The sequence below is a fragment of the Aplysia californica genome, unplaced genomic scaffold, assembly GCF_000002075.1.
Source record: "Aplysia californica isolate F4 #8 unplaced genomic scaffold, AplCal3.0 scaffold00454, whole genome shotgun sequence".
Classification (NCBI taxonomy): Eukaryota; Metazoa; Mollusca; class Gastropoda; order Aplysiida; family Aplysiidae; genus Aplysia; species Aplysia californica.
This window is the reverse complement of record NW_004797724.1, coordinates 577,236-600,125: the sequence shown is the minus strand read 5'-3', so window position 1 is coordinate 600,125 and position 22,890 is coordinate 577,236. Positions and strand designations below refer to the sequence as shown.

General features: G+C 38.1%; 1 protein-coding gene across 8 annotated transcripts in view; it reads left to right on the top strand.

The window, feature by feature from the left end:
- Nucleotides 1–22,890, top strand: part of LOC101848305 (E3 ubiquitin-protein ligase MYCBP2) — a 131,588-nt gene that overhangs the window by 13,679 nt on the left and 95,019 nt on the right. For all 8 annotated transcript variants that reach the window (XM_035971539.1, XM_035971538.1, XM_035971537.1 and 5 more), the window contains exons 10-30: nucleotides 696–766; nucleotides 1,212–1,359; nucleotides 1,704–1,780; nucleotides 2,543–2,750; nucleotides 3,187–3,357; nucleotides 4,570–4,731; nucleotides 6,081–6,149; nucleotides 6,808–6,919; nucleotides 7,947–8,065; nucleotides 12,691–12,786; nucleotides 13,901–14,020; nucleotides 14,513–14,594; nucleotides 15,573–15,687; nucleotides 16,004–16,097; nucleotides 16,539–16,670; nucleotides 17,124–17,202; nucleotides 18,324–18,398; nucleotides 19,417–19,586; nucleotides 20,149–20,274; nucleotides 21,854–21,981; nucleotides 22,783–22,874. In XM_035971539.1, coding sequence (XP_035827432.1) covers nucleotides 696–766; nucleotides 1,212–1,359; nucleotides 1,704–1,780; nucleotides 2,543–2,750; nucleotides 3,187–3,357; nucleotides 4,570–4,731; nucleotides 6,081–6,149; nucleotides 6,808–6,919; nucleotides 7,947–8,065; nucleotides 12,691–12,786; nucleotides 13,901–14,020; nucleotides 14,513–14,594; nucleotides 15,573–15,687; nucleotides 16,004–16,097; nucleotides 16,539–16,670; nucleotides 17,124–17,202; nucleotides 18,324–18,398; nucleotides 19,417–19,586; nucleotides 20,149–20,274; nucleotides 21,854–21,981; nucleotides 22,783–22,874 — 2,446 coding nt within the window. The remainder of the gene's footprint in view (nucleotides 1–695; nucleotides 767–1,211; nucleotides 1,360–1,703; nucleotides 1,781–2,542; nucleotides 2,751–3,186; nucleotides 3,358–4,569; nucleotides 4,732–6,080; nucleotides 6,150–6,807; nucleotides 6,920–7,946; nucleotides 8,066–12,690; nucleotides 12,787–13,900; nucleotides 14,021–14,512; nucleotides 14,595–15,572; nucleotides 15,688–16,003; nucleotides 16,098–16,538; nucleotides 16,671–17,123; nucleotides 17,203–18,323; nucleotides 18,399–19,416; nucleotides 19,587–20,148; nucleotides 20,275–21,853; nucleotides 21,982–22,782; nucleotides 22,875–22,890) is intronic.

Genomic DNA, 22,890 nt, shown 5'->3' with positions numbered 1-22,890 from the left:
TCACTTAGATTTGAAATAAAGAAAAACGTGATCTAAACAAAACAAAGAACCACCCTCTCCCCCCCCCCCCCAAAAAAAAAAAAAAAAAAAAAAAAAAAAAAAACCCCCCCCCCCCCCCCCCCCCCAAAAAAAAGAAAAAAATTAATGAAATGAACACATTTTGATCCTCAATTATTTATGGTGCCATCCGTCTCCCTCCCCCTCCCCCCACCCCCACCCTAATCCATGTCGTAGGTCCTATGGGATTGCGTTATGACAAGGTTCTATTGTACATGATGAAACCCATGTCTTCAGCTTGCTCTTCTGGTATCCTGTTTATTGTGGACTAGATTTGTATTTTCTAAAAAATGTCTTTTGAAAATACGTAATGAGCAGTTTGTTTTTGAACAGTGTAACTTACTTTGGAGTCTTGGAAGTGTGTATTGAAATTTGCACTAAGAACATGTATTTCCAATTTGAGTAGTAGTTGGTTGGCAGGTGCTCTGGTGTGGTTTGCTCCTACTTTCCTTACAAAATCTATCGTCCTTTTCTCTCCTTTTTTTTGATGTTTGTTACTCTCTCGTAACAACTCAAGTCTTGGGTACTTATATGATCTTATTGTGTTGCAAGTACCATTAAACTCTTACTAGAACTAAAATCTAAAACAATTTGTGTGATGCCTTTTGTCTACCGGATGCATTCCTTCTTGTCTCCAGGTAACAGTTCAGGCCACAGTCTGCTGTTCAGTGATGGGGAAAACATTGGTTATATAGCCCCTGCCAAAGAGGTAAAAGAATCATGGATATGATGTTTGATAGTGTTTCTATGCTTTTCTGTACATAATGAAATGAAAACCTCGAACTTTATTTTCTTGTCCAACTAAACGAATGTGGTATCTTATGGCTAAATACTTAACGTCACAATAAGGGTAACAGTTTCTAAGTTGGTATTGGGCAATGTCGGTGAATGAGGAAAAATAATGATAAATATAAAGATAGATGGGAATCTGAACTGTTTTATGAAGAAACTGTTGGTATTGACTTTTATAGTTTTGACACTGCTCAAGGGTCCTGAACAAAATTGTGATAGGTTTTGCATGCATATTGGTAATATTATTGTATGAAGTTGTAGCAGATTCTTGTGTTTTTGGGTTTTTTTCTTCGAGCATTCTGTTATGGTTTTCAGAAGCTTAAAAAAAGATGACTTTTCATCTCTATTGACTGTATTTCCAGGAGGACAGTTTTGTGATACGGACCTTTAGCCCTATCAGCAATCCTCCCATGCAGCAAGTGAATGAAGTGCCACTCAAACTGACCCGCAAGTGCATGGATGTGATGGGGAGCACCCCTTTCGACTACACATATGAGAAGAGAACCATTGGTAAGCAGGCTTTGAGAGTAATGTTAGAAATAGTTTCTGTTTGCTTGCTATACATTAATAGATTTTTCATCTCTACGTTAATGGTGGGTAGATGGAAGGCAGTATTTTGAACTATTATTTCAAGTTATTGTTTATGTTTGTCATTTTGCTTTTTTCATTTGCACAGTATGACAATGATTGTTGTGGTGCTTCTGATTAAATCAATGAAACATGCAAATTGATCTATGATTCTATGCTTCTTATTGCCAAAATTAAAAAGAAATGTAAATTTCTGTCACATGTAGCTTTGTCAGGTATACTGTTTCTGTGCGTGTTGATCAGAAAGCTGTATTTGATCATTTCAGTTTCAGGGTTTGATGAAGACACCGTAATGATGGTTTCAGGCAAAGAGTTCAGCCTCATCAAAACTATTGGGGGCAAGGTAAGCACTGCTTTTCTAGAATAGTTTTGTGGTTGTTTCATAGCATCGTAGTGGCTGCTGATAGAATTTGTGTTTTCCTTGCGGGTTGTATTAAAGCTGTTCCCTAGAACTGTGCAACATTTAATATAAATGAAGTATTTTTGTAGGTAATAGGTGCATGCTCTTCTATATTATTATTGATGTAAAGCTTTGAAATATTCATTCTTACATTGAACATCAGTGTCTATCATAATCAGGGGTACTTTTGAAAAAAAAAATTTTTAACCAAATTTTGATGTGTTTTAATTAAGAGAATTTTATAAACTGTATGGCATTACTTTTGATGGTTGCTATTTTGTAAACTGGATTATTGTCTTATTTATTAGTGTAAATAGTTTCAATCAGTTTGAGCTGTTTAGTGTGGATAAATACACTTCAAAAAGGCCAGTTCTCTGTCTTGTGACTCCATTCTTATGCGTGTTCATATTCTGTTTTTAAGAAATCAAAGGGTAAGCATAAGTGTTGCTTATCTTACTGTTTAACAACTTTTATACATATATGCACATTTGTATTTGTATGCGTAATATTATGTTGTACCTATACACCTGTCAAGTAATTTTAAATGTGATTTTTTTTGACTAATGTGCCTTGCACATTTTTTAGAAAATGGAAATGGCATTATAAATGCTATTTATTATTATTATTATTATTATTATTATTATTATTATTATTATTATTATTATTATTATTGTTATTAATATTGCTACTACTACTCCACTGCAGGTCTTGTACCATGGCAAAGCTGCCTCCCTGGGCATCAAGCAGTCCAGCCAGGCTCAGGGCAAGTGGGCCGAGCTGACCATCACAAAGTCTCCCAAGATCACACACATTGCCCTCGGCCATGACGGCTTGCACGCTCTGATGGTGGCTGAGGATGGCAGTGTTTATTTTGTCGGCACTGCCCGCAGAGGGGAAGATGGAGATGTGGGAGGTGAGTTACTTCTTTTCTGAGAAAATATTTCTTGCATTGGTTTTTTAATCAGAATTACTTTTGGTTTCTGCTAGGTAATCAGACAGTATGGAGGAGAGCTGCTTCAGTGCCTTTTTAAAAAACTTTTTACTGTACCTTCAGTATTTAAAAAAATAATATTTTCTTGGAGATAAAACCAAAATATTTTCTGAATGTAATTTGCTGAAATGTGCATATGTGGAAGAAACTAGGAAAAGAAAAAGCCTCCTCCATTTTCTTAATAATTGTGGGGGTTGGGGGGAGGTGTTATGCTTTCTTATAGCATTCTGTGATTATTGTAAAAAAGCTTGTTTATAATGTAACCTACTCTCCACAATGAAGTAGAATGATCTCGAATCCTTGTATGTACACGCACACACACACATGTATATACACACACATGCATCTGATTCTTAAGGCAAAGTACGGCGCCAGCCCAAGCCGACCAAGCCGCGAAAGATGAGTCGCCTGGAATCCAAGTTTGTGACACTGGCATCATGCAACAGTGGCACCAGTGCTGTGGTGACAAGGGACGGGGAGCTCTACATGTTTGGCAAGGACACCAACCACCACTGCGATCCCACCTCTGGTAGGCTTCTGTTCTTAGCTTTGCTTTAGCCCCTTTGACTTATATAAGGAAAAGAATTTTTCATTTGTGTTTGATTTATGTAATAGCACCAATCTTTTCATCTCATTGATGACATTTTAGAAAAAGGGATACACGGAACAAAAAAAGTTTGGTTCCCAACTCCAGTCTGTTCACATAACCCTTGGGTACATCTTAGCTCTGTGCTGGTATTTGGCTTAATCACATCCTGCCATTGATTCAGTATAGCTGCAAAGTGTCCTGGCAATGGAGTGGCCTTTTATAAGACGGTAAAGGGTACCAAAGGTTAGCCGTAGACAGGATCTAAGAGAGAGATGTTGTGTTGATGAAAATTGCCGGTCATGCAAGTTTAGTAAGAGTGACTATACACACGGAAGGATTTTTTAAAATGCTTTAGTTTCTTGTAAAAGCGACCTTGTATGCATGTATTGGTTTTTGACTAAACTTAAATGACTGTAAGCTTGTAGGTAGATGTATTTTTTTGTCAATGGGTGAGCTGAAACTAGTCATAAAATCTAAAATAAGCTGATATTGTTTGCAAGTTCTTATATGTATGTACTGTGAAACTCCGATACAACAAACTTGGACTAAAAGAAAAATAGGACTCTAAGATAAAAGTATTCTCATTTTTTTATTAATTAAAGTCAAGTTACTCATATTCACCTAACATACGTATGAAAAAGAGTAGCGGTATAGGTGAGGAATGTCGGAAGAGATGTGTCACAATCACATTTTTCCCCTGACCACTGACCAGCGATAGGCTAGACGTAGCTGTAGCCAAACTTTGGCGAATGCTGGGACCAACACTGAAACTTGTTTGGCAAAGATATGTGGCACAGGTGTGTGTTTGAGGGACTCTGCCTTTTTACACAGCTTGCACTGGTGCCTTCAATTATCAATCATAAAAGCTCACATTGTGTCAAACCAACACTGGGATTCAACGAATTTGAAGGTCAAGTTTAATAACTGTAATCGAATGTGTCAGAAAGATACATTTTGGAGGGAAATTAGTTTAGTGCTTGGCAAAAGTAGGAAACTGGCAGAGACTATATTTGAAATTAGCCTACATTTTTAATAGAAAAGTGAAAAATAACTGGAAGTTAAAAGAAATAAAATATGATAAGATTCCATTTGAATTGATCTCTGTGGAGATATTTGGTTTGTATTTGTTTCTATCCTGTCCCTCTTCTACAGGCCAGGTGACTGAGCTGCGTGATGTGCGTGTGGCCCAGGTGTGTCTAGGCAAGGCCCATGCTGTTGTGCTCAGTTCCAAGGGTCAGATCTACACATTTGGCATCAACAACAAGGGACAGTGCGGACGCGAGTTCTCTTCGCACGCCGCTTCTCCACGGGATGGTAAGTGCCAGGAGGCTGATGGTGGAGATTGATTAAGATTTAGTTTTGATCAAGGCCTCTCAACCTTTAGTTACTGCAACCTGATTGGGGGCATCTATTAGTCTTTGTCTCACTGTTCTTAACTCCTAATCTCTAGCAAGCTGCTACTAGTGGCTTGCGGTCGGAACCACTGTGCCAGTGATCCACAGCCAGCAGCTCAAGCACATTCTATTACTATGACAACATTATATGTGTGGCATCGTGGTGAAATCAGGCGCTCGTTAAAATAATCAAATTGGAGAAACTGACAATTTTTATTGAATTTTATGTCTTTTTAAATACACATTCTTGCGTGGATTTAAATGTAAAATGTCAATCAAACGCACTAATAATGTAAATTTGCATTTTCCAAGGACTTGGCAGTTTTGGGAGTCACCAAAGTTTGGCGGCCTTTTTCTCAGTACTCACTATTTTTATCTCTAATATTAGGCAACCCCTACCTCATTCAATCGCAAATATCTTGAATTCTTTTCATGATAGGTAGATATTTTTTTCATCAAAAGTAAGGCTAATAAACAGGCTTTAAGATTATACCCTTGAGTCCATATGCTAAAAAACTGATGAGCACCTGATTCATCCTTGTCGTGACACATATTAATTTTCTGCAATTAAGTGTCTAACAGCCAGTTCTTTCATTAGGTGAGGAAGTCTCAAAATCAAGATAGGTCCATTTGTTTTAATTTAATGACCAATTTAATGATGTGTATCTCACTCTCATGTTTCCTAACAAAAGAGTGCTCCAGCGCAGTGGGGAAACCGCCTCAGGAGATAAATAGTTAAAATAGTAACTTATTTAGACGAATTAAACATTTTGTATTATCAGAATGTCCTGTCTAGAATAAAAGGATTTAATCTTCTCCTAAAAACATCGGATTTTGACCTGCGACAATGATGAATGACAGTGACAACTTGTAGTCATGCATAGGATGCAGCTCTACTTAACTGCCATCTCAAACGTGTAGCACATGTCTATGTAAGTTGGAAAAATGTGTTGCATCTTGCATTAGCCAAGGCTTGCTATGAGGGAGTTTTTGATTTTGTGTATATTTAAACACCAGCTTTATAATCAAGTCTATTTTACTCCATATGATACAAGTCATTATTTATAGCTGTTTGATCGACTTCATTATTGGCTAGCCTTTAATCACCGCACCTTCAAATTATATACAGGGAAGGAGGGATTTTGATGGTGTATTTAACTTCTATAGTTGATATCTCCATTGCATTTGTTTGTCATCCATCTTTTAAGTAAGAGAGAGGTATAAAATTTAAAAATTTCCATGTTCTCTCTATTTTTTTAAAAATCACAGCGACCCTGAACATCACAATGGCTGAAGATGAAGAGGAAGCGGAGGTTGATGATAGCCTATGTCCTCCAGGTATGTGCAATGTTATAGATGTCATGTGTTTGTGTGTATGTGTTTGTGTGTGTATGTGTTTGTGTGTGTATGTGTGTGTGGGATTTTTTTCCTGACTTTGTTGTGATTTAGGATATGATGTACTATGTGGACTGTGGAGTGGGAAGCTTGTCGAAATAGGACTTCCAGAGACTTTCATATTCTGCTTAGAGATTTTACATAAATTTGTAAAATATTTTTGTTGTTGTTATGCTTTGAGAGTAATGTACTTGTGTAGACTTCTTATAAGGACAGTGACCCAGACAAGAATATGAGACTTACTTTCGAATTGAAATAGTTAAGTGATAGGTTTTGAGTTGCCTTGAGTGTTTGAATGGAAATGGGTGATTTTATTTTGTATAAAACATATTGTAAGTCTCCAACATTAGTGTACTTTGGGTTTATCCATGTTTTGACTGTTGGCCTGGCTTCTTGAGAATAAAAATAAAGCAATGTGCCTTCACGCTATACACAGTGTGCCAGAGCCAGGTCTCAGCTTGTGTGTGTGTGTGAGGGGGGGGGGGTGTGGTAAATCCAGCTCAGGTGCTTGGGTTCTTTAGGCTCATGGATCAAAGGGTTTGAATACTTCTAGATCAGAATCAGACGCGTAATTATTGAAACCTTTCCTTTGTATTGCCAGGAAAGCACAAGTGGGTCTATGAGGTGTGCATGATCTGCCCCGTGTGCCGTGAATGCACCGGCTATGGGGTGAGCTGTATCAACAGCGGGCGCAAAGACAGGAATCCGGGCATGTGAGTCTCTCGGTCGTCAGATGTATTTGCTTTTTTTTCTGCTTTTTTTTATTTTCTTTCTTTACATTTTTTAATTTGCAGATATGTTTTCAACCGTGGGTAGGTCAGTGAAAGTGTACAAGAAATGTTTAGATTTATATATCTTATAATATGGAACTTACTGCAACTAGGCCATAGCACTCAATTTTACTCAGTAAGCAAATAATTAAAACAAATATATACAGTTGAAACTGCAAGATGACCACCCTTTGTTGAGAAGAAAAGTGTCCGTCTTAGACATGTGGCCGTCTTATACAGAATCACTATAATGTAAAAAATGCACAAAACTGGTGGGAGGTTGGCGGGTGCTCTGGTGTGGTTTGCTCCTTCTTTCCTATCGAACATCTATCGTCCTTATCTCCCCTTCTTCTTTTTTATGTCTGTTACTCTCTTGTAACACCTCTGGTCTTCTGGCGCTCTTATGACCTTATGCAATTGCGAGTGCCGTAAAACCTCTACTAAAACTAAACTAACAAAACTGGAAAAAGGAAGTTGTTGTTCCACTGTAATTGTTCCTAGGTTAGCCGTTTGAAATGGCAGCAGGAAGAGACAGGTCTGACAAACAAAACGTAGTTTGTTACAGAGAGGTATTCCATCATATGTTCTTCTTGCTGACCAGCTGTAAATGGGCATTTGGCAGTTGGCCGTGCTTGGACATGTTATTGCTATAATATGTTAAGGAAAAGATGTTTCTTGTGATTTACTTGGCCAAATGAGTGAACCAGACAAGTTTAGTGAGGTCTTATGGAGTATGTTGTGAGCCCAGTGTTAGAAGGGGCCCTATGTGATAAACTGTGACTTTAAATAGCTTTTTATAACTTCTTTTTTTTATGTGATGATGATGATTCATGTAACCTTTTGTCCCAATCTTCTCTACTGTTGATTTAAATGTATGATTTCTGTATAAGGAAAAATAAAGTTTTGAACTGTCCTCTGTGTGAATGTTCAATGGTGAGAAGTGCATGTTACCTTTGACCTATGTTCTCAGGCCCTGTGGCTGTGGTGCTGGGGACTCTGGCTGCTCCGAGTGTGGCGTGTGCCGGGTGTGTGGGGAGGAGAAGTTGGCTTTCAATGAGCTGGATGAGAGAGGCTTGCTGGATGTCGTTCGTGAGTACACAAAAAAAAATTTTTAATATATATTTTTTATGTACAGGTGAATGGTTGCTAGGTTGTTTGTTTTTTTATTTTTTTGAATACTGCATAGTATTTTTGGGGTTTCTTTGGGTTCTAAAGTGCAGTCCTTGTTGTTTCTTCTGATATTCTTACTACTATTTCCTTGTAACAGCATTATTAGTACTGGTTTGTTGTTGTCTTCCAGTGTGTCATTTATTTCCCAGTTTGTCAAAGTAACTTCCGAGTCAAGGGGCTTTAAAAAAAAAAAGCTTGTCCTGTCAAATGTCGCTACAGACATTTGTGGCTTATTTTGTTTTAGACTTTTATGACACCAATTTTTAAATTTTTTTTACAGCGGCAGTATGTAGTGCGGATAATAAGAGTTTCTTTTATATATTGTTTCTTTTTGTTCTGGTAATAGGTTGTATTTGTTACTTTTCGTCTTAGGTACTTGGAGATAAAGAATTTATTATTTGAGTTATGGAGGGAGATCATGATTTATCTTACGCAGAAATTGCCAAATTGTAATCATGAGTTTCAACGACTGATTACGTTTAACATTTTCACAAGTAGAATAGATGATGATCTACCATCGTAACGAGTGTCATAATTTTTTTATACCATACTGATTTCAGCTGATGAAATAGATCTGAATCAACAACGTTCAAATGACTAGTCTAGTGGCCAAGTGGTCCCTATTAAAAGTCTTACATGAATACAAAATTTTCATTCCGAAAGTGAGGATTTGAAAATGTCTGGGGGGGGGGGGGGGTTTCTTCTATTTTTAGGCACACAAATTACATAATATTATTAGGCCCAGTATGCTTTCCGTATGTCTGCCACTGCGAAATAAACCCAAAACAAAATAATTACGTAAACATAAGCTAAGTAAGCAGAAGACGTTATATTCAAAAGTTGAAAGATTAAGAAACTGCACTTATATGGCATGTTGTTGTAAGAATAGAGATGACTTTTACTTTGATCCGCAGCCAAAACAAACCAAAGGCTAGGAGTCATTTGCAAGCATACTACACTTTTGCATTACATTACACTGGTCAACATTGAGTTAGTTTTTGTCCGAATTTAAATATGTAGTTTCAGGTTTCCTTGAGGTTGTCAGGGACGGTAAAAATAAGTTTCTATTTAACAAGGGAAGTAACTTTTATTTCAAGAAAAGTAATTAACCAAGTGTGTTTATTTGTTAGAATGTCTAAGGTCGTATTTTTCTAAGACATATCGATTATTAATAATTATGTGTAGTGATAGAAATAAGGGTGTCCTAAAATTCAAAAGACAATGCAAATAAGCTGAACAGTGTTTTTACATTGTTTAATAAAGTGACTAGTACTTTTCAAGGGGAGGAAATCATTTGATGATCATTTATTCAAGAGGTTTCCACTGTTTAGTTGTGTCATTTTGAAAATTCATTTTTTAACTCTTTAAACCCCATCAGATGCTGGGAACGTCCAGCAGTAATAGCCCTGTTTCATGTCGTTTCATTTAGTGCTAGTTTTTGCTTCTTTTTCAGAACTATTCCCGAACCAAGTTTATTAATATTGACAAAACCTTTGTTTCTGCCATTTAAAAGTTAGAGGCAAGTTTTTGGGGTTATAATGAGACATAGCGGGCCAGATTTAGGTAACTGTAAGAAAAAACTCTGGGAAAGGGGGCAAATAATTCAGGGTCTAAAGAGTTAATTTAGTGTCTACTGTCCATCCACTGTGTTTTTTTGGTGTAGTGCTACATTGTCTTGAAGGAAAAAGCAAGTCCCAAACGTCAGTTGTGTTAATTAACCGTCGTCCTGCGGGGGCCGGGTTTATGTCGCTTGATAAGCCTATTTTGGCACCTCGCCTGTGTTCTGGTCCCGAATCAGTGTAGCCCCTGGCTCAGCGCACGCGCATCATCTTTAACTTACTTGAAATTCGGGTCCCGAGTCGGATCCCCATTCACGCAGGTCAAGTGTGTGTGCGTCAGTCTGCTTGAGTTTGTGTGCGTTTGTGGCCTTCTTCTAGAACCGCCTGCGTTGGTTCGGAATTGAAGCATACGTCTCATTAAAAGCACCCCAAGTTGGTAGCTCTAGATGTTCGTCCAATGAAATTATAGAAGAAATTGGCCCACTTAGACATGAGGAGCTCGAAAGGATAGTCAGGAAACAAGACTTCCATTTTTCCATACAAAACCTTTCAAATGAGCTTGATTTTGAATGAAATGATATTACCTGATAAAAAATAAGCTTGTTTGATAGTTTTGAATACCATTGTGCAGGTACAAAGAACAATTTGAGTGCAAAACATTCGGAAATTGAACGATATTATCCCCTTTAGAACCTCAGGTCATTCATAACATCAAGAGCGTCTAGAAAGGTTATTCGAATGAGCGTAACTACTCATAATGTCTTATCAGCTTGTGAGAAGGGGTTATTCATGTGTTTGTAACACTTTATAAATAGAAAGCTATGAAAGAGCCCATGGATTCTGATGAAGATGAAACATTCAGTCCTTCAACGTGTACCAGCTAATGGGCAGATGTAGGAAACAGTGTCACGGTTTCACCAGAGATAGATGGCTGAGGTGTAGATGTATTGCAACTAGTAGACGGCTGTGGAGTAGATAAATATTAAAGCAGATTGCTCTTGCTTGTCTCTCTTTTGTTGTTTAGCCGCTCTAGCTTTTCCCAAAGCCAACCTCTGATTCTTTGGTGAAGTACATATGTTACTTTCAGGCTTTTAGTGAGGTTTTGGGAAAGGCATGGCTGATGATGTGTATTTCACCTGCAAATAGGCACAAATAAGAAAACTTTGTAAGTGTACTGTCACTCAAAACTGAAATAATATAGGAAGGAATGTCAAGGCTTCATTCCAAGTTCATTTGCATAGACCCTGTCTAATGATTTATTCTCCATTGCGATGTATCCGGTTAGTGTTCATAAAAATCAGATGAACAAATCTAGGTCATACATGAAGCACAATTCTACGAGTAAGTCTTCACTGTGGTTCAATGTTACGCAGTGTAGAGAGAGGCTTTTATTTTCAGTATCAGAAGCTGGGCTTGAACTTGAGCGTGACCGAAACCACTTCCATAAAAATAAATAATGAGCAATCTTGATTTTTATGTATAACAATAACTTACCAGAAGTCTATTGTGCTTTTATTCCTCAGTACATCAATAACAATGTTCAGCACATTCTATTTTTTATTGAAATGACAAAAGTGTATTTGTGACTCAATGAGACGGTGAAAAGGAAGTTGAAATTGAAAAGAAGTTATAAATGGTAGTACCTGAATTTAGACCGACAATAATACGGAAGGGAAAAGTTGAGGATTCGAATATGAAATGAATGTTCACCTGATGTTTAATCTCTACTAATCTAAATTATTCTGAAGTGCTTCTGTTCATTAGTTCGTCAATAACAATGTTAATTATTTTCCCTTCTCGTTTTATCGTTACTTCAGTTTCAGTTTTGGTTTGTTTCAGCAAGTTGTGTAAAAAGAATCTTCAATGTAAAATCGACCGGGGACAAAATCTAGAGAACTGAATAGTAACAATAATAAAATTACTCACCTTAAGTAATTGTGTGACGTCCAAAATAACTTGGAAAGTGTGTTTTCTGCTGACTGATTTGGAACAAGTCTCACATTTGAAATAAAACAAACGGCTTGGATAGCGATATGGCTGATGAAATTGACCGTTCAGCGTCGCCGCGGTGAATCATGGGTGCGGGTTGCCCCGATTACTGACGTCTCGGCCAATCAAGACTTTCAATTTCGGTGTCACCCCCCCTGCCGACCAATGAAATGCCTGTATGGTGACCTGCTTCAAGCTAAGAATATTGCTAACAATGGATTTCTAGACTTTTATCGATATTACCATTAGACTGGACTGGAGTTGCGGATTCCGCCGATATATAGACATCTGGTGTGCAATAATTATAAAGAGCAATAAACACCTTTGTCAAGAGCAATTTTCACCTATTTTTGTTATTTTTCAAGGAGCACTGCTTCTTCAAAGTCAATATTTAGCTATTTTTGTAAGCTGTGAGACCTAGTGCAATCAATCTGGGAGATATTTTTCCATAGAAATCCACTAATAGCCCAAAATCGATATTGTAGAGATTTGTCAATGATTTTATCAGGACCCTGACCCGAGGAACTGCTTAATGATCTGAATGTAACAGCATCAAAGTCTGACGCATTTTGTAACAAATTTAAGGGCAATGTAGAAAGGTTGCATGAACTCTCGACTACAGTGAGACTGGGAGACTGGTGTTTTGCACTTCATTTGAGTGCCCACCCATAGTGAGCACACTTCGCAACGAAGTTTTTAATGAGGGCAAAAGCCGGCTACCATAACATTGCAATTTCTAGGAATAATATGATTCAAGTCTATACTGTGCTTATAGAGGGTTAGAAGGCAAATATAGTGTGCTGAGTAATTTATGCAAACTTTGCTTATAATCATGTGTGAAATGTCATGCTTAAATTTCACATGTGAAATATAAGGATTTATTTTACCAGACGTGCAGTGCTGAAACAACTCCATGTATGGTATAAAATATGTGTTTCATTGTTTTGTTGTTTGTTTGTTTTTTTGTAAATGATTTTTTATTGTTGCTTTCTGCAGAGGCTCGAAGAGCTCTCAAAGGAGAGGCTGGTGGTAAAAAAGATAAGCTCCAGCTGCGGCAGGCTCAAAAGCTTGCTAAAGCCAGGAAACAAAGAGGTTAGTGTGACTCATTTCATAATGTGGATGGTTCAGCTTTTTAAATTGGGAGTAACTACTTGACATGGAAGACAGGGAAAAGACCACATTGGTGTAACTTATCAGACATGTTATATGACCCGACATAGCCGTGTGAAGGCATTGCACTTGAAGGTTTAACTCTTTTCCTGCACCTCTTGAAGGAAGCTGGGCCATGCACGAATTCTAAAAACATGAAAACTCTTCTACTGCACTTTGTAAGTTGTGGGAAAAGCCACAGCAAATAGGCTATAATTTACCTTCTGCTTTTGTTGTGAATTTTGTTTATGGGAAGTATAAAAATTTTTGTGTCGCAAATGACTTAAGAAGCTCACTTCAAATGAGTTGTAATGTTTTCCTCCTGTCAATGCATTCAAGAAGTCTTATGGTGTTGAGACAATCACGCTCAAATTTGAGATTTTTGACAATAACGAGGATATTGATAGATGCCATACTGATGTTGATCCAGAATTGATAGTTCATAATGAATGAGCTCAGAATAATGAAATATTAAGACCAAGAACAAGTAGTGGTAATCACGTAGGGGGATGAATGGTCCGTGCTAGATCTAGATCTAGTACTTTAGTTACATCTATGGCATATAAAGAAAGATACCTTTAGATCCTGAATCTGTAGTACAGCACAGAAACTTTGCATAGATTTAATGGACAATTTGCGACTGAGTCAGCCATTACATCTAGTGAAGGTGAGCCTGACAAGACGAAGCACGCAAGGCGAAGGCCAAAGGAAACATCTGCAGTTTTGTGACCTTCCTTTTTTCATTGAACCCTTGCTGTTTAAAGATTTCACACATAAGTGATGAATACTTCTGCTTCAGAGTACTTTTAGGATATGTACTTTATTGGGGTTTTTTGTTTTTCAGTCACGCATAAGTGAAGCATTTTTTTCTGTATTTACAACACCTCTCTATAGACAATTACTACTAAAAAATATTTTACTTGTTTTCAAAATTTTTCCCCTTTTGTATGGTGTTTGATTCAAGAACAAGTACCTTTAGCGAAGAAGTAAAAAGTGAGAGATGCCAGTTTTGCCTCTGCATATGACAACATCATCTGATGTGAAATTTTTCTTTCAGAAGGCACCAATGAGGCAGAGGCGGAGATCACCAAGCTGGTCAGCCTGACACCTGCGGAGACACAGATCGATGGCTCTGGCAGCCCTGCTGTACAGATTGCTGTGGGTCTGCACCATACATGTGAGTTGGATTGATCATTTTGTGTCTTCTGTATGCACTTCCTGTTTTTTCCATTAGTTTGAGGTCTTGGTATATTTGATTTTATGATTGAAGAGCATTGTACAAGCCAATGTGGACGGTTCTTTCTGTCTCTTTTCAGTCTCACTATTGTTGTTGTTGTACTTCGGCATATATGTTTTCATGTGTTGGCATTTATTTGTTTTTATTCAATGTTCTTTGCGTGGACTGGCATTATCATATTCTAATGTGAATTTGTGTATGTCTCTTTGTTTCATTGTCGTTTTCATTTATTAATGATACAACCAAGGTAGTAAAACACTTTCTTAAAAAAAACCCCAACCATAAAGGGGTAGCTGGGTATACTTTATTGCCAGAGATGTTGGTGTTAACGTCCTGTTGGTGGAGTTGTAAAGGCTCTTTTTGTTATTTAGTTTTTCATTAGATTTTTGAAGAAATATCTAAACAATAAAATATTTATCCTTTTTTTTTCAGTGGTCCTCTTGCAGAATGGAGATGTGTATGCTTTTGGCAGCAATAACAATGGACAGCTTGGCCAAGGTCATACTAAGATAGAGTAAGTTCCTACCTAAACTGTAGACTTTATTTCCACTTACTACTTTTGAAAAAATATGCTTTGTTTTTTTTTCCAGGCCAGTAGGTTTCAAACTCTCCTGAAGATCTGAGAAACAAAGCCTCTATATTGTTTTAACTGAATGATGGGATCAAATTTTGTACAACCCTGAGTGTGTCCCTTGTGTGTCAGAATTTCATTCTTGTTTATTTTCTTACCTTAGGTCGGAAATTGAACTATTGTATATCTGGAGAAACAAAAAACAAAAAATGTATATGTGTGTGTGTGGCATCATGGTGACATCAGGCGGTCGTCAAAATAATGAAATGAAGAAATCTGCATTTTTTTGCTTCCAATAATTTTGCTTTAGGCTCAACACCTTTAATGTCCATTTAAAAACATATTCCTGCTTGGATTTTACTGAGAAATATTGATGAAAGGCATAAGAATATGAATTTGTGGTTTCCAAGGACATTACAGCTTTGGAGGTTGCCAAACTTTTGTGGCCATTTTCTCGCTAATTTTACCTCTGACCCCTGTCAACCCTTCATCTCCCCCTCTCACAAATGTCTCGACTTCTATTCTATATAGATAGATGTTTTTCACCATAAGAAGGGCAAATGAACATGCTGTAAGATAAGACCAAAAACGCCATGTGCCCCAAAATTGATGAATGCTTGATTCCACCGTGTTGTGACACGTAATTACTCTGACCTTGTGTAGCAATTGGCTCAGTGTTTTTTTCATAGCTTTTAATGCATTTAAGTGTAAGCACAGGTATTTTGCTCTCTTACTAAGTGGATCCTGTGTGTACCGTGACAGTTAGTTTTAGTAGAGGTTTTACAGCACTCGCAACTGCATTAGGTCATATGAGTGCCAGAAGATTAGAGGTGTTACAAGAGAGTAACAAACATAAAAAAGAAGGGGAGATAAGGACGAGCTGTTCTTACTTTGGTGTATGATATTCTTGTGTCTGTACAGAGGGCGTCCAACCAAGGTCCCTCTGCCCTTCCCAGCTGTCATGGTTGCTGCCGGCAGCCACCACTCGGCCTTCTTGCTGACCAGCGGTCAGATCTACACTTGTGGAGATCATCAAGTTAGTGCTTACTCTTTGACTGTTTGTTTTTGTAGTTTCTCCTTCATGGTTGTTGGTTCAGCAGTTTTTGATGAACAGTTCAATCAAAAAAATCTCTTCATAATGTTCTTTTTAAAGTCTAAATACTCTAAGAAAAGGAAAGCGCATGATTTCACCGAGTAGCCTCAGGTAAAAACTATAGGGAAGGCTTGAAAGATACAACTCTTAGCTTTAACAGAAGACTGATGGTAGAATGGCACAAAGTGTTTAGGTTGGAATTAGTCAAGATTTAATTATAATTTATTTAATGTTTTAATTATGTTTTCCAATTTTTTAGAAAGGTGCTTTGGGTCGCAATGGCCTGGACGAGTCCCCAGTGAAAAGCAAACACACCCCATGGTACAGTGTGCCTGGGCCAGTGCCTAATGTGGGTGAGTAGTCTTGTTTTTTTCTTGTCATCTTGTATTTTTGATGTATTGAATTGATTTATTAATAACACATTTTCTCTTTCTCTCGGTTTTTGCCAAGCTTTTGCATAATTGATACATACTATGTACCTAATTATTTGCCTTTATGTGTAGGCTAAATCATGTTTGTATAATGAACTGACAAGAGTTACTGTGTTACTGTTAGAAAAGGATTGGCCCCCCACGTTGTCATCATGATTGTTAGCCTCCGTTGGTCATTGATGCCTACCCCATGCGTCGTTATGTCCTCTCCTTCCTCTCATTTGATTTGTGTCAGGCCTGGTACTTTAGTTTTTTGTTCCAGTTGGTAACATTGTTGATATATGATTAATGCCCATCCCCATTTGAAACTGTTGAATTTTTTGTTGTGAAAGTGACATTACTCATTTGTTTATTTGGCTGCAGGTGCCAAGTATGGCAGAAGGGCAACATGGATTGGGGCAAGTGGTGACCAGACTATCATGAGGATTGACGAGTCACTGATCAATGCTCACACTCTCACCCGCTCCAATATTTTTGCCAGCAAGACATGTATTGGTAAGAATTTTGAAGTCTTTTTTGTGTAGCAATTGGTCGCTTTTAAGGACATGTGGGCTATCTCGAAATATGCTGTTTTGAGAAAATGGAAGGTAAAGTTTTTGCTCCTGTTCAATTTCATTAAAAAACAAGGAGAGTTTTCTCAATAACTAAACAAATATACACACCAATGAAACCAAACTTCTCCTGTAGGTAGGGCAATGCCCACTCTTGATGTAGGTCAAGATTTCTGGATTCCCTTTGAATCTGGGTTAGCCCGCTTGTCCTTAAAAGCGACCAATTTTACTCTACTGTCCTTTGTTGTTAGTATTTCAATAGCTTCTCTGGGACTTCATCCCATACTGTCGTTTAAAAAAATGTTGCTATTTGTCAATTTCATAATTTCATAATTTAAAAAAAATGTTTTTTGATTTTGTATAGATCAGGCATCTGTGTTTATCTGCAACATTTCAGGTTTGATTCCTAGAGGTGACGAGAATCCAGGAGCAATGAAGTGTCTCATGATCAGCAAGTCTGATGGCAACTGCAAAAGGTAACACGCTCAATCATAATTAAAGCAAGGAATAATAAATTTATTTTATATTTGCTTAAGTTTCAGGGAATAAACATTTGTAAAAGGAGCAACTTTTGTGGATAGTTACCTGTTTCTCCCACTTTTGCAGTATGATACTTTTTTTGCATTTAACACTGGCAAGACCCAATTTTTAAAGTTTTCATTTGTTTATGTTTTGTCTTTTCTCTTGAACTGGATCAAACTTAGATATGCATAATGCCAACTATGCATTATGTTATCGATGTGAGATTTCATTTAGATTTTGATTAAAGATGATATTATAACATTATTAGAGAGAAGGAGGAAGAAAAGAGATGAGAAAAACAATACAATTCTTCATCAGGCTGCGGCTCATTGGCACTCAATTCACCCATAGCGACTTATAGTTAATCTGTGATTTAGGTCATGCTTTTCTACGAAGCTTTCAAGGCACTAAATTCAATCCAATCGCCTTGTTTTTCTAGATTTATGTCGTTTTCCGCTTATCCCCAAAACAAAACGGAAAATGTGGTTCATGTATTTTAACAAACACATAATGGCCTTTGCACAGCTGTTTTTTTGGTGGTTGTTTCTTTGTCTTCTCATCACCTAACTTATTTTGTTACAGTTTGTCTTAGTATTTAACAATTTCAATAATTTTTGTGCAAAGAAAAGAGGGAATTTATTTTTCATATCGTGGGGGATATTTTATTTCTCTTGGGAAAACCCGGAAACGTGGATAAGAGCTCAGTTTTGTATAGTAATACCCACTACGTCTATTTACACAGACCGGATGTGACTCAGGCCCTACGTATATCTATGTAGGCTGGATGAAATGAGTTAAATGACTTACAGACGAATTCTGTGATTGAAGATGAGAATGGCTTTGGCAGAATTATTTTGGAAGAAAGTGCATTGGAAGGCATAATCTAAATAACTCAATAGTAGGGGCCATGCTGAAATGACTAAAGGGAATGGTTTTGTGGGGTCAAAAGTCACAAAGGAAATGAGACTGACAAAAGCCCACAAACAACAAGCAGGCTTCTTGAAATGCCACACATTTTTCGTGTATGTTGGTCACCCTCTTGCCTGATAAGGTTTTACTTTTTTGGCTTCCAAAGCTTCTCGGATGATGAACAGGAGGACCTGAGCCACCAAGCTGTGTGTCTGGACCCAGTTTATGATGTGTTGTGGGGGTGAGTACTTGTGTGTGATGTGTTGTGGGGGTGAGTACTTGTGTGTGATGTGTTGTGGGGGTGAGTACTTTTGTGTGGACCCAGTGTGTGATGTGTTGTGGTGGTGAGTACTTGTGTGTGGACCCAGTGTGTGATGTGTTGTGGGGGTGAGTACCCTGTTTTTGAACCAGTGTGTGATGTGTTGTGGGGGTGAGTACTTGTGTGTGGACCCAGTGTATGATGTGTTGTGAGGGTGAGTACTTGTGTGTGGACCCAGTGTGTGATGTGTTGTGGGGGTGAGTACTTGTGTGTGGACCCAGTGTGTGATGTGTTGTGGGGGTGAGTACCCTGTTTTTGAACCAGTGTGTGATGTGTTGTGGGGGTGAGTACTTGTGTGTGGACCCAGTGTATGATTTGTTGTGGGGGTGAGTACCCTGTTTTTGAACCAGTGTGTGATGTGTTGTGGGGGTGAGTACTTGTGTGTGGACCCAGTGTGTGATGTGTTGTTTTAGGAACCAGTGTGTGACAATGTTGTCAATTATATCAATAGTAAACTGTGAGTCCAACTTACTACTTTCAAAGCTAACAGTGTGCGAGTGCTTTGTGAACAAACTATATTGAGAAGTAATGAAAGCGGGATACCAAGAGATCTTTAAAGACAAAAATAAAACTTTACCTAATGTCAGACTTGCACAGTTTGCAACTGTTACTGTTTTGTTCTTCATAGCTTCATGCTTTTCCTCAGTTCACTCTCTTTCAGTGGGTGGTTGCCGGGTGCTCTGGTGCGGTTTGCTTCTTCTTTCCTGTGAAACATCTATCGTCCTTATCTCCCCTTCTTCTTTTTTATGTTTGTTACTCTCTTGTAGCACCTCTAATCTTCTGGCGCTCATATGACCTTATGCAGTTGCGAGCGCCGTAAAACCTCTACTAAAGCAAAAAACTCTCTTTCAGTTTATTGTTCACAGCTTCGTACTTTTTATTTCACTCCATTGCATTATATGTGCATTGCACCTCATGCTTGACATCTTCTATTGTTTAGGTACAACCCTCGCAGTCAAGAGATCCGCTGCTACAACGTGCTGGTCAGTGAGGCCCAGAGCCTTACCAAGATTGACCCGGGCTACTGTGACATCTTCAGCCCTGAACTCGCTGTGCCCACCCGCATTGGGTGTCAGGCCACACGCTCTCACTGTGCTCTACACATGCTAGGTGGGACAAAACATTGGCTTTTTTTTATATGCATAAAGAGGAAAGATTTAAAAAGGAAAATTTTTTCTTTGCTTTTGTTGCTTTCTCTCTTTTGGTCATAAAGCATGCATAAAGGGAATGTCAACATGATGAAGCAAGTAATTTCCATCTTAGCTTAGTAATCAGTGATGTTCAGTAGTCACATTTATAATTGTCACTGTTCATATTTATTATTAGTTTTTCGAAACACTATAAAAGGATACACATTATCCTATCATTTAAAAAAGATAAAATAGTCCTGTGAAATATAATTAAAGACATGAATAGAAATAACATTTTTGTTCCACAAAAGCATCATGTTTCGTATCTAATAAATTGCACAGGAAGTGCGTCATTACATGGTTTACCGTGGGAGGGTGGGTTGGGTTGGAGTGGATGGTAGGAAGAAGTGCAATGCTGGTTGTGATTAGCACTCTTTAATGCACATTATTATTGGTGCTTTTATTACTCTCTATCACCATCTACCATTATCACTATTGTTATTATTGTATTATTGTCATTATAATCATTGCTGCTCCCTCAGGTTGCCTGGACACTCTGACTGTAGCCAACCAGCTGAAGCTGCAGGTGGCGGAGGAGTCTCGGGAGAAGGCGGCCATAAGCAAGGTTTACAGCAAAGAGGACTATACAGTGGTCAACAGATTTGAAAGTGAGGAAATTTTACTTTGATGTTATGCTCACCATGTAACTGAATGAAATAAGTCAATTCTTTCTTTGTTCTTAAACATTGCAGAGGTCATTCTGCCGATCTTTATTTGAAATTTTATGTCCGCCTGCACTATTAACAGTGCAAATGTACATTGAGTTAACTTTTGCATCTTTCCTTATTGGTCTCATCTACCACAGCAGAAGCCACAAGTCATGGTAACTTTTAATTCTTCAAATTCTTCTATTTTGCTGGAGAAATATTCTCTTCTGCAGATGTATTGTTCATCGTCAGACATTGACGGACAAGCTATTATTGTTATTATTATTCTCTTATCATTTGAGTTGGAACCATTTTCTTTTCTTAGTTGAAAAAATATCAAGATACCAGTTGCATGGATAATATTTAACACCATGAATGTGCTTCTCAAAGACAACACTGTCTGTAGATCAAGATAGTTTCAAACACCCTGAGATATGAGCCGCTCAGTGTTTTATGGCTGGTCTTGTTTGTTGACGAGATGGATTTTTTTTGTGGGGGGGGCGAGTTAGAGGTTTTAAGACCTGACTGGTTTAGGATGTCATCTTCTTGATCCCTTTCCTGCTTGTGAGCTGTGTGGTGGGGATATGTATCAGGCATGGTACTGAAGGAAATAAAGGGGTTTCCCGTACAGTGTTGCTTTACTGCTTTCCTTCCCGCTTCACAAATTTTCCTTGGTCAGTCCACACATCTGGCCCGTGACTGCTCTGTATGCTGATTTTGGGCCTGAATGTTAATTTTTATTCAGTGTCTCTTCTTATGCCGCACAGAGGGACAGACCTTGCTTTTGACACTCTTGTCTTGGTATAGGTTTAGTGCTCCTATCAATACTATAAAGTTATTTGAGTGGCCGGACCTCAGAATTTAACGTCTATCTCCGAAAGGAGATGAAACTGTTCTCATGTGAGGAAAAGTATATTTGATAATGAACCATTGACTTTCAGCATACTTCGACGTGTTCATGAAAGACGAACTTTTGGGGCAGAGACATTTGTACTTAAGCTGGTTCTTGCTGAATTTTATGAACTAAGATGACTAAAATAGAACATTGAAGTCTGTGATGTCATACGGCAATTGTTTTGCACCTTTTACAGTTATCGAAGTAAACATACACATATGATGCTCAATATATTTGTTTCGATGCATTTTTAAAGAAATAGCAATGAAGTTGAGAGTAGGGAGATAATAAACTGACCTCAATTACCCCTATTTTTTTATTTTCACTTTTGAGAGTTCTTAGCTTGTGTGTCAGGTTCTTAACACTTTGCAGTCACACAGCCAGCAGTACAAAATACCCCATCTGGTCACCCAGAGTGACTGCAACGGACTTCTCAGGCCAGGCAAAGGGCAGAATTGCACCAGGTGACCAGTACGGATATTTTGCAGCGGCAAGTGACCTCAAAGTGTTAATAGTTTGAGAAGGCCAGAGCAGCTTTAAGTTGAATAGAAATCTTCAAAATCCTCGAATGGTCAAACTGAATTGTACCCAGGGTTCGTTATTGCATGTTTTAACTTTGTTTCCATTTTCTCCTGTCTGTCCCAGGTCATGGAGGAGGCTGGGGTTACTCTGGTCACTCGGTGGAGGCCATACGTTTTATGTGTGACACAGACGTCCTGCTCGGGGGGTTTGGTCTCTTTGGTGGTCGAGGAGGATACCTTGGGAGGATTAAGGTAATGCAGCAGCTTTGTGATCACATTGATATGTTAGGTCAGAGTCAGAGTGCAAATGCGTATGTCATTTTAAAAATGTTTTCAGACAACTTTAGAAAACAGTGCTTACTTAAGTAAACTTTATGACTTGAGCAAAAGTGAAATTCTCCTAATCATGGTTTTTTTAGTATAGGAAACAAAACTGCTAGATTGAGGATATCATCAGTGGCGCAAGCAATCCGGTTTAGTCTGTTTGGATACTTTTTACCACTGAGACAAAAAAAACAACTTTTGTTATGTTTTACCTGTCAGGAATCATGAAAAGCAAGAAAATTGTAAGCCCTGACCATAGCATTAAACTACATTTTGGTGATGTTGAAAAGTGCATCTTTGATAGAGCTTTGGGAGGGTGTAAAAATTGAAAATTCTCAAAATTTGGACTTGAATGGCTTACTTTTGACAGCAACGATATGTAATAGGTAACAGTTTCTGCCCATCCGTCACATTTTTAGTGTCTGGAGGAAGCATGTGTTATATTCTACCTTTTTACTTTTTTTCTGTTTCATCTATCTTTCCACTTGCATTTTCCCAGCACTGAATGACAGTGATTATGTCACCTTGCTTCTCTGTACTCAATTTTAAGTTTCTGCTGTTGTGTCATTGGAATAAACTACTTGCAGGTGGTTGGAAGGCGCCACTGGTAGGCCCTTCTTTTCTCTCCCTCTTTCTTTGTTTCAGAGGGTTATTATGTCAGTATCTTTCTCTTTACTGTAAGTAAAGATTTTTCAAGCTTTGTCAAATCCAAACTGCTTCTTTTCACAGCTTTTCGAGCTTGGTGTTGAAGGTGGAGAGAATGAGGGTGATGGAGAGCTTCTTGCAGAGACTGAGGAAACTCAGTTTGTTTGTGGTGCCAGGTAGTTTTTCATTTTT